We start from the raw sequence: 15,714 nt of genomic DNA, 5'->3' as shown, positions 1-15,714 counted from the left end.
TAATAAAGACACGAAAGCCAGAGGACTGCTCCTACAGCCAGTTCATGCATGTAGAAAAAGACTCTACATGCCTGTATTTCATATACACCCACCTGGAATATATGATCCAGTTATAATAATAACACTTCCTGTTATACTATATTTTATATGCTTATATGCCTTTAATCCCAGCACTTGGCAGAGGGATCTTTTTGAGTGTGAGGCCAGCCTGGTGAGTTCCAGTGAGTTCCAGGACAGCTACACAGAGAAACCCTGTCTCAAAAAACCAAACCAAACAAACAAAAAAGTGTTCAATAATAACTAATGGAGCCAGCTATAGTGGTGTTCACTTGTCTCTCTGCAGAGACGAAGGCAGGAAGCCCCATGAATTCTTCTCTAGTAGCTCAACCTATAATACTCGACTTTTAAGGAATATTTGCCAGCAATAAATAGATTAGATTCTTCTTACTTTTTTTCCTGGGAAAATTTTAGAATGGGAAGGTAATTTGCTGCTGCTCCTGTTGTATGCTCAGCAGAGATTTTGCTGTATGTATGTCTGGTTCTCAGTTGATGGATGAGTGAAGCTTTGGAGGAGAGAAGTTACAAGTGGCATTTCATCCCTGCTGACCTTGGAGCTCTAGGAGCCTTTCCAGGGTGTTTGTTAGTTGTTCAATTGGTTGTTTAAGGTACCTTGATTACGCAGGTTCCTCACAAATATGAATTGATATTGTTTGGCTATTTTGAATAATGTTTGAGATTTCATGCTTTCTTGGTTTTCTCAAAGTAAAACTGACCAAGTATAAGTAAAAAATGTAACTACTCTAAATACAGTGAAAGAAAATAGAAATAGTAAGGGTTGTATTTAAAGTCATATTAATGATCTAGGTTTATCAAAGACATTTTCCCATCAGTAGTGCCTTATTAACAAAATTAGATCATGAGTGAGGAAAAACCCTCTAATTAGTTGTAGCTCACAGGTTAATTTATACTGCTTGCTTTTGTGATGAGGATAACAGTGTAGATACAATGTTCAAGATTTTATTTTAATCCTTTTTATTAAGATATAGTTAGATAGTTTGGATATCCAACAAATAAGAATACAACATTAAGAAAAATTTAGCTTTATTTATATTTTATGTAAACTGTTTAAAATAAGGGCTATTATATTCTAGCTAAAACTCCATTTTAAAATTTAGCCATTGTGTTATTAGAAGGTGGGCTTAACTTTTATTATCTATCTGTTTATGGGACTTTTACTATTTAAAATGGTTTGTATTTGATTCCCATCACCTCAAGAACAAAATCAGAAACAAACAAAAAGAGAAAAAAAGAAAAACACACCAGACAAGTGCCTGTTCTGACAGGACCTAATGTTTTAGCCGCCTTTGATTTCAGCAGCTGTATCTTAAGTTAAAGTGAAACTCAAGTGTTCTTTTTGCTTTTTGTTTTGTCCTACTTTGACCTTTTCTTTTTTCCTGTCTTATAATTTTCTTGATTATCTTCTCTGTCCTCCCACCCCCATCCTAGCGTTCAGACATGCATGCTTGGAGAGCTCTCTTTATGATGTGCCTTTACGTTCCTCTTTCATAGCTGTTACAGGAGACTGCAGTTGACCGCCTTTAGGAATGAGAATTCTCTCTGGAGTAGATTTGTAATACACAGAGAAAAAGGCACACATAAGCTAAAAACCATTAGGTTTCAAGGTCAGAGTGAAGAAATGTGTCTCACATCTCAACAATGGAAGAAATTTTAAACATTGTAGATTTTAACATCACCATCTTGCTAACCAATTGAAAAATCAGAAATAGAAATTTTGTACAGATTATTTATGTTCAAATATATTTTGTTTGACATGAACAGTAACATAAAATTTCCCCTCAATGCTAATAATAGCTTTATTGAGAAAATAAATAATTATTGATACCTATTGTGTATAAGATACACTATCATTAGAAGTTAATGTTTAAAAAAATGTATAAGGCAAACCCTTGCCTTATTTAGAGGCCTGCTTTTATTCACTTGTTTGTGTTTTTGTACACCAAACAGGCTTTTAAAAATCAATAAATCCCATTCTTAAACAATTATACCAAAAGTGCTAAGAAAATGAAATGTTATTCATATATTAAGATTTGCTTTTGAAAGTCTAGAATGTATTACAACTGTGATTCAAGTGTTTGACTGTTCTCCTGGAAAAGGGAAACAAATATGTGAGTGCACACACATGCACACAAGAGCACACACATCCATAGTCAAATAATGCAGCGATTTGTTTGTTTAATGTAGCAGTCATTTTTCTGTAACTGGGATCTAATAAGCAAATTAGATGTCAAGTTAATGTTAGATATTAAAATGCAAGACTGTCTTGAAGACAGTAAGGTATTTCAGTTAGTAATTTTTGCTTTTAGGTTTACATCTGTTCTAGGAGTCTTACTTGCATATTGTTTCTATTTTTAGGCTGTTGCCAGGTGGATTTAAATTTTCTCTTTGGGTTGCTCAAGTTCTAACTTCCTGATTGGCTACATGGCCCTGCTTTCATTAGCCAACCACAGTAACTATGCAAATTGTATTTCAGTTTCTGTTTCTGTCAAAGAACTGATAAGATGCCTGCAAGGGGTTCCTTTAGGGTATGTTTATTATTTCATAGAGGGTTTTGTCCATCATTATATAGTAATAAGCGTAGATTTCTTTTAAAGGGGTATTTTACTTTTGAAATAGGAAATCACATTGTCCATGTACGCTTCTTTAAGGCTGAAAAAGGCCTCTTGTCAGATTTGATTCTAACAGTGTTTGACTTTGCTGCTCAGACGTTGTGCAAGTGGTACATTTTATTAGTTATGTGTAGATATGTGAGCATGCTAGTTTAGTAGCTGCCAGAATGTTCTAGATTACCATCTTTGTTTTCTAAGAGAGCAGATTTTATTTATTATAAGTGTCAGTTTTATGTATGTAGTGAATTATTCTTCAGTCAGTATTTATTATATATCCCAAACACAAATAGCATGTGTTCATTAAGGACTCCCATTTTTCATTATTTTGTGCATGGCTTCAGAAACACATCAAAACATTGATGTATTTAAGATGTTTTCTGATATCAATTTTTTTTTTTTTTTCGAGACAGGGTTTCCCTGTAGCTTTTGGTGCCTGTCCTGGAACTAGCTCTTGTAGACCGGGCTGGCCTCGAACTCCCAGAGATACACCTGCCTCTGCCTCCCGAGTGCTGGGATTAAAGGCGTGCGCCACCACCGCCCGGCTTTATACTAAAAATCTTATACTAGAGATATGATGATATATGTCAAAATACTTCATGAAACAATGTAAATGTATTAGAATTGAATAATGTTTATTTTGATAACTTTAAGATAGTGGCAGAATAGTAAATAGTAAATGGTAGCAGGATACTTATGAATGCTGTGACGATGTGATAAAGTCACAGGAAATTAAGTAAATGTAGCTCATAAAACTTGCCAGGTTCAGATACATGTGAGGTTTTGGTTAGGCTCAGAGAGCATTTGTTTCATTTATACTTTCTGGTTGTCCTGGTAAAAGTCAGCTTAATTGCATTTTCCATGAGTAAAAGACCGGTAGACCTTAGTCTTTAATGCTGCCTGCTTTGTTCTTTTATATTCTTTTATAGTGTGTTTAATGCATTGTTGTCTGTTGTGATAAACATGCTAAAGAATCTTGCCCCACTTAGGGTAAGGAGAAAGGAGCAGGCTTATTGGAGTGTGTTGAAAACAGTGTTGGTGCTATCTTACATGCAAACTCTCATCACCTGGAAATCTGAACTCCCTAAAATAAAGTATGAGCTAACAGTATTTTGTAGCTTAAAAAAATTTATTTATTTGGTATATATGCATGTTTTGCCTACATAAGATGTCTGTGCACCCTATGTGTGCCTGGTTCCCAGGGAAGTCAGAAGAGGATGTGGGATCCTCTTGAGCTACAGAAAATTGTGAATCAATCAATTTTTGCTGTGGGTCCTGGGAATTGAGCCTGGGTCCTTTGGAAGAACAACCAGTGTTCTTAGTCACTGAGCCACCTTTCCAGCACTCTTGTTTTTTTTAAATGTTTAAGAGTGTGACCCAATAAAAGGGATTAGGCTGAAGTTAAAGGAAGATAATGGATTTTAAACAAAATGACAAGACGTCATCTTGTTTTTAAGATAAAATAGTTTTTATTTAATTTATACTAAGGTGGATTGGGTAAAGGTCAAAGTGCTGAGTCATTGTATTGTCAGACTGACTGGCGTGAATAAGGGGCCATCAGTTTGAGAAGAGTTGTTAGTATTTACTGTCAAACACTGATTTTCTTATGGTTATGCTTTCATCAAGAAATACTGCAAGTTCTATGCAGGGCCCAATTCAGGTCATCAAGATCAATGGCAAGCACCTTCCCTGGTGAGTTACTTTGATGTCCCCTGTTTTGGTGTTTTGTTTTGAGACTGCTCTATTTGAGCCCTGTTTCCCTTTGAAGTCTACACATAGCCTAGGCTGTTGAGGAACTCAGTGGAGACTCACCTCTGTCTTCTGAGTGCTGCTATTAAAGGTGTATAGTACCTCACCTGCCAGATTGATTCACCTTTTTTTGAGACAGTTTCTCAGCATCTTCCCTCCTCTGCCTAGTGCTGTGATTACAGGCATGAGCCATTATTGCATCCAGGTTAGAAATGAACTGCCCTTCTAAGAGGCTAAGGGTATGTGACGAAGACCAACAGACTCTTACTGGCCAATAGGTTAGAACTCATAGGACCTGGTCATTAGTAGTCAGGCTTGTTGAGTTGATTTTGTTAAGCCATCTAAGGAAAAACAATGGAAGAAAACATATTTTAGGGGCTGAAGAGATGCTCAGTGCTTAAGAGCACTTGCTCTTCCAGAGACAGAGTTCGGTTCCCAGGAACCTATAACTCAAGCTCCAGGGTGTCTGATGTCCTCCTGATCCTGACAGCACCTGCACATGTGTAGCGAAAACACAGGCACAAACACATGCACATAAATAAAAAACAAAAATGAATCCTATAAAACGGTGATTTATTTCAGCATCTGATTGTTTGGAAAAGTATTAATTATGTGCTTAACAGCCTGGGCATGATTGAAGTGTTTGTTACAGATGAGTGCTGCGCTTATGTGATTTTGCTTCATGTTCTAAGTTTTTGTGTGAATTTTATTTCTAAATATCCTTTATTAGGTAATATTAGTTTGAATTTTAAATGTCCTTTATTAATAATATTAGTCTGAATTAGCATGATGATTCCATATGTGGTTTGAATCAGTAATTTTTGACTGCTTTTAGAAGACAGTACATACTGTCTAGGCACTGGTTTAAATAAAATGGAGAAAAGCACTCAGACAAAAACCAAGCAGCAGTATGGATACCTGTTACTCACACAAAGCATTTGAGGTTATAGGTGCAATAGGATTCAATTTTATTGCTTCCCTTGACTTTCACAGTGCCTATAATTCTTAGTAGAACACTTGCCCACATCAGCTACCCTTGTTGCTGGGTAAGGTTCGGGATATTTTTCTCTGATTGGCTTTAGGCAGCTAAGGCTTTGAGCCAATCGGAGAGTGAATTTCAGTTCCCTTGCTGGACTGAAGCACTGAAGCAGCTGTTGATTTATTTCTCTTATGGGGAGATTATATAAACTAAAATTATGGCTGCAGCAAGCTCCCTCTTGGGTATGTTTGAAAAATTGCAAGGTTCATCTGTAACGAAGGGAGAAAATTATGATTAGTTAACATTTTGTTGACTAGGAAAAGCTAGTAGATGGTGAATTTGAGGGAAAAAAAGAACTCTGATCATAGATTTTGTTTTTTTTAATATTTAATAAAAAACCCTGTAGAAGTAATTTATAACCCACATTTTACTGCTTCAAAATCAGAGTTTATATGGTCTTTTTATAAAAACTGTGAAAGGCATTAATTTTGCTTTTTGTAATAATTACATTTTTACCACTTAAGTCACCGAGAGTAAGACATTTTGATTTTGTTGTGTGACTTAAGCCGAGTCAGCTCCGCGCAGTAGCCAGCAGAGCCCCGCATCTGCCACAGTGCAGAGTGCTGTGGGTTTGGGTGTGGAGATGTGCAGTGGGGACGGAAGGTGAGGTGACACGAGAAGTCATCTGTATTATTTGGACTTAAGATTTTGGTGGGTTTTATAAATGTTTTATAAATACAAAAACTATTACTAATCTTCTAAAAGAATATGTATTAGAACCTATAAAAATTTGAAATCACTGTGTAGAAAGGATATTTTTATGTGTTGTCCCTGTTTAACTGATTCCTCAGATAGGAAGTTATGTTTTAAAACATTTATGATCATTGACTAGAGCAAGATTAAGGTAGCATAAAAGATGTTAACCTTATTAGCTTGTTTAATGTGTGCTGTATATTTAATACATAGCATAGATTTAAGACATGAAGTCTTCTAGATTCATGATTTCAAATCTTCTAGATTATCATTTCAAACAAAAACCACAGTGCAGTATTTCAGATGTGGTTTTGTAAACTGTCTTTCTCTGACCTTATTGTCTGTCTTCTGTTGCTGGGCAGGAATCACAATGCTGACTGCTGATTGGCTGATAACAGCCATTTACATTTTTGAGTTTTTGAGCCGGAAGATTAAAAGCTAAGATAAAGCAGCTTCCCTTTGTCTCAGGGCTGTGATCTCCCAATAGAGAGGAAGTGAAAGAAGTGGGTGGAGGGAGCAGGACACAGGAAAAAAGGTTCTCCTTTAAAGAGGCTCATGGGTCTTTTCTTAAAAAGAATGTATCAAAAAACTGAAAAAAAAAACCATAAAAGACATATTTCAGGTAACATATATTTCTCTGGTTATTTACATATGAATTTATATAGAAAATGATGATAACATTTCTCCAGAGTTCTTAGATCTGAATATGTAAAGTTAAGTCTTAAAATATTCTATTTTTAAACTCTTTCATTAAAAAAGTACTGCCAGGAGAAACTAATCCATCACACCATGCAGTTAGTTGTTTCTAGATATGGCAGACACTTTCTCCTGTAAAATAGAAATGGGTTTTTCTGTAAATGAGTTTCATTTGTGTAAACGTTCTGTGTCTCGTGTGGCTGCCCCAAATGGAGCATTTATTTTACAGACCGTGTCCAGAGGACAGTGCTGAAAATGGGCATTAGCAATACCTTCTGCTAGCACAGCCTTGGAGACTGGTTTGCAGTTAACACGCCCTTCTCTCACATATATTTTTTCCTACTGAGCTTTGCTTATGCAAAATAGATTTCTCAAAGCAGATTGCTGATTGGCTTGCACAGATGTGGCTGGACTAGTCTGAACTGGTTGCTCATGCTACTTCTTATTGCTTTGTCTGTGTTTTGTTCTGCTTAGAACTATGAAAATCCAGTAAATGGATGTAGTGTGCTCTCTTGTGGGTATGGAAGGTAGTTACCCATCGTCTTCTGGCAGTACTTTTTGGTTCTTATTACTGAAGTTAATGTTAGTTTTTTATTATTATTTTATTTTTGCTAAAGCCAGCTTGACTTGTATTTAGTTTTGCTAAGTGATACTTGGTGAAGACAGTTTAATATTAATTGTTATTTACACTGGATTTTCTAACTATCTTTCTCACACATAGGCACATACATACACATAGACACACACAACATCAATGTTACTTAATTTGTCTTAAACTCTGACAGTTATGCCTAGAAGTGCCCAGAGGAAATAGTCTAGCGAATGACAGTAATGCTGAGGACTTGCTTGCTGCATTCTAAACACACTTCTCTTTGGTGTCGGTGAGCCTCACTCTGTAACAGAGCTTAGAGAGGATCTGACTGTGTAACTCATGCTGGCCTCAGATTTGTGGTGATCCTTCTGCCTCAGCCTCCTAGGTGCTAGGATTATGGGTGTACTCCTCATTGCCTGACAATTTTAATTAATTAATTAGTTAATTAATGTTATTAATTAGTCACATCATTTAATTCTCAGCAAAGCCTGTATATATGGTAGATCCACTTCCTTTTAAGGTCCTTTAAAGGAAGAGACTGAAGGGCTGGGCCACCTGCTCACATTGTTTGCTTACCTGGGGAAGGGGGAGGGGGGCTCCCATTCCCGGCTCTCAGCAAGTTAATTTCTGATCTGCATTTTGAAAGCTAGGAAGTTTTTAAATTTTTTTAATGTAAATGATAACTTGGTTATGCACAGAATATCTGGAAATGGATATTTCAAAGTCTAAAGAAGTGACACTTCAGTATTTGAACTTATTTAAAGGGTAACCAAGCTACATTTAAAATGTTTACAGTCAAAAAGGTGCATAACAGGCTTGCATTGTCTGGGGTAGAGTTCATTGATAGCACTGATTAGTGTGCAGAAGAAAACCTTGGCTTCTACCTGCCGCACCAAAAAGTAGGCTACAAATTCTGTATCTTCACTGCAGAAAAATAATATAGGTAACATGACTTTGAAGTGAATGAGGAAGGAAAAACTTGGTTTCAGTTCTAGACTCTTGAAATAGAAATAGTCCAGTGGTGGTTTTGTTTGAAGATTTCTATATAGTTGAAAGATAAGTTTTCTAAAGAGTTCTTTAAATAAAACTAAGAAATGTTTATATTATTGAATTAAATTCAGAAAATGAATGTCAAATGTAACACAATCTAGACATTCTTTGACCAAGTGTGGTATCCTATTGGTCTCTGACAAATAGGTCAGGCTTATTTTTGAAAGGTAATTGTTATTAACAATTTCGCTAGGTTATATTAGTGACAGTGTTAAAACCTGCTTTGATATGGTGTAAATTAGGTGGTTTTGTGGAGCTTAAAGACGTAGAGCCTCAGGAGGGGAGAACTGTTGTTTGTATATAACACGGAGAAAAGCCTTTTTAAAGAAAAATTGGAAAAAAAGGTAGATCCTCGTTGACTGTGTGTGTGTGTGCACGCGTGCGTGCATGAATATGAATATGCAGGTGCACATGTACATGTGTTTTATTCCACTGTGGTTGATCTCGCTTTTTCTCCCCCCCCTCCTTTTTTCACTCCCCCCTCCCTCTCCTACCCATCTCACTCTTCTGTCTTCTACAGCTGGCATTGCTCCCCCTTTTGGTGGTACTGGGGATCATATCCAGGACTTCACATGCCACGCAGAAATGTTTATGTTTATATAAAAATGGTGATGTGAATACCTTTGCCCCCCCCTTTTTTTTTTGGTTTTTCGAGACAAGGTTTCTCTGTAGCTTTGGGGCTTGTCCCAGAATTAGCTCTTGTAGATCAGGCTGGCCTCGAACTCACAGAGATCTGCCTGCCTCTGCCTCTCCCGAGTGCAGGGAATAAAGCCGTGTGCTACTGCTGGCTGCCTTTTTAAAAAATCTTATTTCACCATTAAATGTAGCATTTATATCTAGAAAACCTTTATCAGATTTAAGTAAATTTTTTGTTTTTAAATGTCTTATTAATGATGAGGTAATGTTGAATGTAGTCTAATGGATATTTTGTGTCTATTGAGGCAATTCCTCACTCTCACTATTGTGTTTACATAGTAAACCACACACACACACACCCCCTAGAGATATTGTCTTAACTTCACAGGCTAGAAGCTCAAAAGGTGTTGTCAAGGCATATCTCCTTGGAAGGGCCTGAGGAAGCAGTTGTCCAGTCAACTTCTTCCACCTAACTTGTTCTAGGTGTTCTTTGGCTTGTAATAGCAAAGCTCCCGTCTTACTGTATTTTTTCCTAGGTACGCTGTTGTCTGAAGGCATTGGTCACTTTGCAATAGAGCCCATCCTCTTAGCTTTCTACTCATCTGTAGTTTAAGCAGTAATGGTGTAGTTCCACAGTATCATTCATTTTAAGGAAAAATCATCAGGCACTTTTTGGCCCTGTGTGTATAGACCAGGATGTGTCATGAGCTGTTCATAGTCAGTGTTTGCTTGGGTTTTGATAATAATCTTTACCTGGTGGTTAGTATAACCTCTTAAAGAAATACACTAGTCAGTCATTTATAGATAAAAAAGAAAGAATTGTGAAAATTAGAAAATATTTCAGCAGAAAAGAATGATAATATGACACCTGACTCTGAGACTTGAGCTGGAATGTGGCCTAGCAGTGAGGAGTGGCTCTGCTCTTGTAGAGGACCTGGGTTTAGTTCCCAGTACTCACATGTACTCAGAATTGTCTGTAACCCTAGTTTTAGGGGATCCAGCATCTACTTCTGGATTTCTTGGGTGCACAGGATACACAGATATTCAGGTTGTATATACACATAAAAATAAATCTTTGAAAAAGCATGAGATTAGACTAGGCGGTGGTGGCACACTCCTTCAGTTCCAGCTCTTGGGAGGTGGATCTCTGAGTTCGAGGTGAGCCTAATCTGTAAGAGCTAGTTCCAGAACAGTTATCAGAATATCTGTCTCTCTCTGGTTTTTTGAGACACTCGTAGAGAGAGAGATAGAGATATTCAGGTAAAGATACTCTTAATAATTAATGACATTCTGTCATACGTTATAAAAGATGAGATTTAATTGGAAATTAGTGGTTAAATTTGAACCTTAAGGAAATATGGTTCAGTAGTTAGTCTCCATTGTCACTTGAGATCTAGACTTGCCTGAGATGGGCGTCTTGGATATGCCGGTGGGTGGGTTACCTTGATTAGGCTTAGGAAGTAGAAAGACCTACCCACCATGAGTCACCCCATTCCCTGGGCTGGGGCCTGGTCTCAGAAAAGGAAAAGTGAGGCGTGCACCAGACCTCATCATTGCTTTCTGATTGTGGATGTGCCACGAGCAGCCATGTCAGCTTCCTGCTGCCGCCTTGACCTCCCATCACAATGGGCTGCAGCCTTGAGCTAGGATTCAGAACAAACTCTTTCTCTCCAGGGTGGGTTTTTTTTTTCAAAGAATATTTTATTTCAGTAACTGAAAAAATAACTCATCAGATGCAAATTAAACCCATGCAAAAAGTCAAAGAGATGATTATTAGAGGAGAAATGAGCAAAAAAAAGTACAGAGCAGTTGTACACCAGAAGCATTGACAAGAATAAAAGTTCATTCTTTGGTAAACAGATTTGATAGGACTCTAATTCAATTGACCTAAAAAGAGGACATACTACAATATATTATAACATATAATTCGTCCATAAAAATGTACAATTAGAGGGTTTTCAGTGGATTGACAGCATTGTGTAGCTGTTGCCACAATGAGTGTTTGCACGTTTCTTTGTATTCCGTGGAAGAATCCTGGTCTCTTTAGCATCATTGCCTGCTTTCTCCAAACCTACAAACCAAGCTGGGAAATGGCCCAGTGGCTAAGTATATTTCCTGCTTTTGAAGACTCCAGTTTGGTTTCCAGAACTCATTTTCCTCATGTGCTTTTTCATGCTTCCTGAAGCACCTCTGGATTTTTTTCCCCTCTGAAACAGGGTTTATCTGTGAGTAGCCCAGACTGGTCCTGGAACTTGCTCTGTAGACCAGGCTGGCCTCAAACTCATGGAGATTCACCTGCCTCTGCCTCCTGAGTGCTAGGATTAAAGATGAGTGTCACTGCCACCCGGCTGCTTCTCTGGCTTTTTAACTCTTACATTGGGAATAAAAACTATCCCTCTTTTCTCTTCATTTTCTTAGCAACTGATGTTCTGGTGTGTGCTGTGTCATCTCTTAGTTTTATGTTATGTAAATCTAGTAAACATGAATTGTCTAAATTGTCCACATTAATTTTCTGTAAACCTGTAGTTAAATGACTTTTGTCTCAATTATTCCTTTTTTTCTTTTTATTTAAAGATTCAAAATGGATAGTATAGAAGAACCTCAGAAAAAAGTCTTCAAGGCTCGCAAAACAATGAGAGTGAGTGACCGTCAGCAGCTCGAAGCTGTGTATAAAATCAAAGAAGAGGTGCTGAAAACCGATGCTAGACTCTTAAATGGGAACCACGAAAATGGAGATCTGGATCCCACCTCGCCTTTGGAAAATACAGATTGTATTCAAGATAGAGAAGAAGTGAACGGGATCGAAGGGATTAGTTTTGAATCTGAAGAAAGTAAAACAGAATTGAAAGAAACACCTTGTATCCCAAATGTTAGTGTAAAAAACAAGCAAGAAGAGGGTTCAAGTAGTGAGCCTTCATCTCCTAGTGTGACTTCCGAGCCTGCTTCTCAGCTAACCAGTGAACCAGCCTCTGATACCCCAGCCCCTGCTACCCCAGCCCCTGCTACTCTAGCCCCTGCTACCCCAGCCCCTGCTACCCCAGCCCCTGCTACCCCAGCCCCTGCTACCCCAGCCCCTGCTACCCCAGCCCCTGCTGATCTGACCACAGAAGAGCTGGCTGCTGGAGTGCCAGCCATTGATGGCTCTCCCGGTGAGGAGTCCCCTTCTAGTGATCCCTCCTCCCGTGATCTCACCCTTAGTGATCCCACCTCTGCAGATACTGCTTCTGAAGAGCCTGCCTCTGATGATCTTGCCTCTGGTGGTTCCACCTCTGGTGAGCCGCTGTCGGATGAAGCAGTTTCATGTGAACCAGTTACAGATGAAGTGGTTGCTGGTGAAGTGGCAGTGGTGTCTTGTGACTTGGCCTCTGGGGAGCCATCTTCTGATGATTGTGCCCGCTCTGGTGATTTGCCTTCTGATGATCTGCCTTCTAGTGATGAGTCCTCTGGTGGGCCTACCTGTAGCAGACTGGCTTCTGGTGAGCTGGCTCCTGGTGAGCTGTCTGCCGAATCAGCCGCTGATACTTTTAAACCAAGTTCTGTGCCAGTTTGTGAACCAAGTCCTGAAACTGACAAGACAGAGCAGAGTAGCAATAACAATGATGATTGTTCAGAAAAAAATGAAGACAGTGAAAACGTAGACCAAATTCAAAGTAAAAACTCATTTGATGAGGAAGATAAAACTAACAATAATGTTGGTGAGAAGGAAGAAACTCTAGAAACACACAGTGCAATTATTTGTTGTGATCTACCTCCAGAAAATACAAAGAAGGTAGAGGAAGAGCCCATTGCCGCGCTTGCTCTCGCAGAAGAGACCATCTCCAGCAGTATGGAAGTTGACCAAAGTGAGAAGGATGAGCACAAAAGTCCTGTGGAAGCTGAGGAAGCTGTCAGTGACAGTGCTGCAGAAGACAAGAAGGAGACTGCTTTAGACACCACGGACTCCATGGAAACAGACGAGATCATTCCTATTCTGGAAAAGCTTGCACCTGCGGAGGATGAACTTCCTTGCTTTTCAAAGACTTCTCTCCTTCCAGCAGAGACAAGTCAAGATTTGGAAGAGAAAATGGAGGGTTCTTTTGGCTCACCATCAAAACAAGAAAGTACTGAGAATTTGCCAAAAGAAGCCTTTTTGGTCCTCTCTGATGAAGAGGACATTTCATGTGGAAAAGATGAGCCCGAAGTTATATCACAAAATAAGCCGAGCTCTCCAGGTTAGCTGATTATGGATTTTATTTGCTTTAATGAACTGTTTACTAGAACCTGCCCATTTAATGTTGATATCAGTGATCCTTGAATAACATTACAGAAACGCAGCTAAGTGTGGTGGCACAAGGGAAGATAGAGGGCCTAGGAGTTAACCTTGGCTATATAAGTAGTTTGAGGCTAGCCTATGCTACATGAGACTCCATCTTAAACTATTAATAAGACAGTTTAAAAAAATAGTACTTTTATAAAAATAGAAGAACTAATATGTCCTAGTACACCTGGAAACAAGCTGTTGCATATTGGTAAATACTACTTTGTCGATAATTAAAATCATAGCCTAAGGAGACTGGACTAGTATTTCTTTTTCTGGGTAAGTTCAGACATTGTGGAGGTATTCTGTCTTGTCTTGTCTTACCTCAGCATGCCTTCCATCGTGGAAAGTTTTTAGCTGCTTCTCCATCTCTTTGCTCATTTTGAGAGCTAGACCTCCAGCCACATTCACAAAGCTAGCTCCTTGTTTCTCCTCCTAGTAAGTTTCCAGCTTACCTGGATTTGACTTCCCACCTTGCTAGAGCCCCACCCTGGCTATTGTCAAACATGAGGTGGACCAGTGCTTCTTAACCTTCCTAGGGCTGTGGCCCCTTAACACAGCTCCCTGTGTTGTGACCTCAGCCACTGAGTCACTTTCATTGGTGCTTCACAGCTGTCATTTTGCTACTTTTATGAACAGTAGCGTAAACCTAAGGTCTGTGGTTTCTGATGACCTTAGGCAACCCCTGTGAAAGGTCATCCAATCCCCAGAGGGGTCGCAACCCACAAGTTGACAACCAATGATGTGGAATATAGTATTGGTACCCTTGCATTAGTGTAAAGCTTTGAAAAAATCTGTATAAAGTTAGATTTTCTGTAGGATACATTCTCCTGATGTGTTTTGCAGGATTGAAACTTTTCTGTTTATTGACCTTTTGTATTTTCTTATATATGGATTACCTGTTACTTTCTTTATTTTTTTTTCTAATGGGTATGTTGTTTTCAAGTAGCCTTTAGTACTTTAACTTTAAATATAGTTATGGATTCAATCCAAGGCAAGGGGTTGTCAGACTATGGCCTGTGGCCCACAGTTTAACTGGGACAGAGGCAAACCTGTTTCCATGTCGCATACACTATTGTTATTCCTGCACAGGGCAGCAGTGAGTGAGTGTGTCAGGCTGTGTACTCTTTGTTAAAGGCAAAGTCACCTACCAAGGTAATGTCAGGATGATAAGAAATGCTTTATTTGAGTGCTTTTTTTTTTTAAAGGTTTTGGGGTTACCTGGATTTGACTTCCCACCTTTAGTGATCTTACTGTGTTGACAGACAGAGCCAGTTTCATGGAAGATAGAACTGTGAAAACTTAGCAACTTAACGAGAAGGCTGTACTGAAGAACAAGAGGCATCTGTACACGCGTGCCATGCCTTGGATAGGCTTTATAAGTACAGGCGAACTAGGAAGCTTTGTGTTTGGATGGGCTTTAGAAATCCCTGACACTGCCTGAAATGACACATAAGTTGTTTCTGAACAAGGGCCCTTGATGATCATTTTGTGTTGAAAGAGATTTCCTTGGGGCTAGAGAGAACACTGACTATTCATTTGCTACTCTTGCAGAGGGCCAAAGTTGGGCTCTGAGCACCCACATGGTAGCCCACAGCTACCAGCTCTGTAGATTCACTTGTTTCTGGCTCTGTAGGTACCTACACACACACACACACACACACACACACACACAGGCTTGTTCTCTAAATCTTTCCCAAAGGGCAGTTTGCTCAATCCCTAGAATGTTTGAACAAAAAGAAATATGGGCTCTACTTCCTGGTAAGAATATGTGAACATTTTTCAACAGAGTTGGTTCTGTGACACAGTGTAAACTTTAGCAATCACTCTGATCCTTGTGTGTGTGTCTCAAGTGCCATGAGTCTAGTGGACAGATCTGAAATTGATCATTGCAGAGGAGATATATGAGTTGTTTAGAATTTACAAGCATGGCTGGGTGGTAGTAGCTCAAGCCTTTAATCCCAGAACTCGGGAGGCAGAGGCAGGTGGATGGATCTTTGTGAGTTTGAGGCCATCCTGGTCTACCGAGTGAGTTCCAGGACATACTCCAAAGCTACATAGAGAAACCTTGTCTTGAAAATCAAAAAACTAAACACGCAAAAAACAAACAAACAAAACCAAAACAACATAACAAAAAAACCTCAAAAACAAAAATCCCCCAAACAAACAAACAAACAGAAAAAGAATTTACAAGTATTTTAAGAATATCGTTGTTATTTTGGTAATTGTCTTAACTACTGCTTTCGTTTTTTTACATTTATTTATTTATGTAAGGTAA

The 15,714-nt window shown here is 38.7% G+C and overlaps 1 protein-coding gene across 10 annotated transcripts in view; it reads left to right on the top strand.

The window, feature by feature from the left end:
• The window catches only part of Atf7ip (activating transcription factor 7 interacting protein), an 87,570-nt gene that overhangs the window by 30,825 nt on the left and 41,031 nt on the right, over nucleotides 1–15,714 (top strand). For all 10 annotated transcript variants that reach the window (XR_012911559.1, XR_012911557.1, XR_012911556.1 and 7 more), the window contains exon 2: nucleotides 11,714–13,350. Coding sequence is in view for 5 of the 10 variants with exons in the window: in XM_075982482.1 (XP_075838597.1) it covers nucleotides 11,721–13,350 (1,630 nt within the window). In the remaining 5 variants the exon portion in view is untranslated. The remainder of the gene's footprint in view (nucleotides 1–11,713; nucleotides 13,351–15,714) is intronic.

Source organism: Microtus pennsylvanicus, chromosome 8, assembly GCF_037038515.1.
Source record: "Microtus pennsylvanicus isolate mMicPen1 chromosome 8, mMicPen1.hap1, whole genome shotgun sequence".
Classification (NCBI taxonomy): Eukaryota; Metazoa; Chordata; class Mammalia; order Rodentia; family Cricetidae; genus Microtus; species Microtus pennsylvanicus.
The sequence above is the reverse complement of the archived record's forward strand: the minus strand, read 5'-3'. Positions and strand labels throughout refer to the sequence as shown.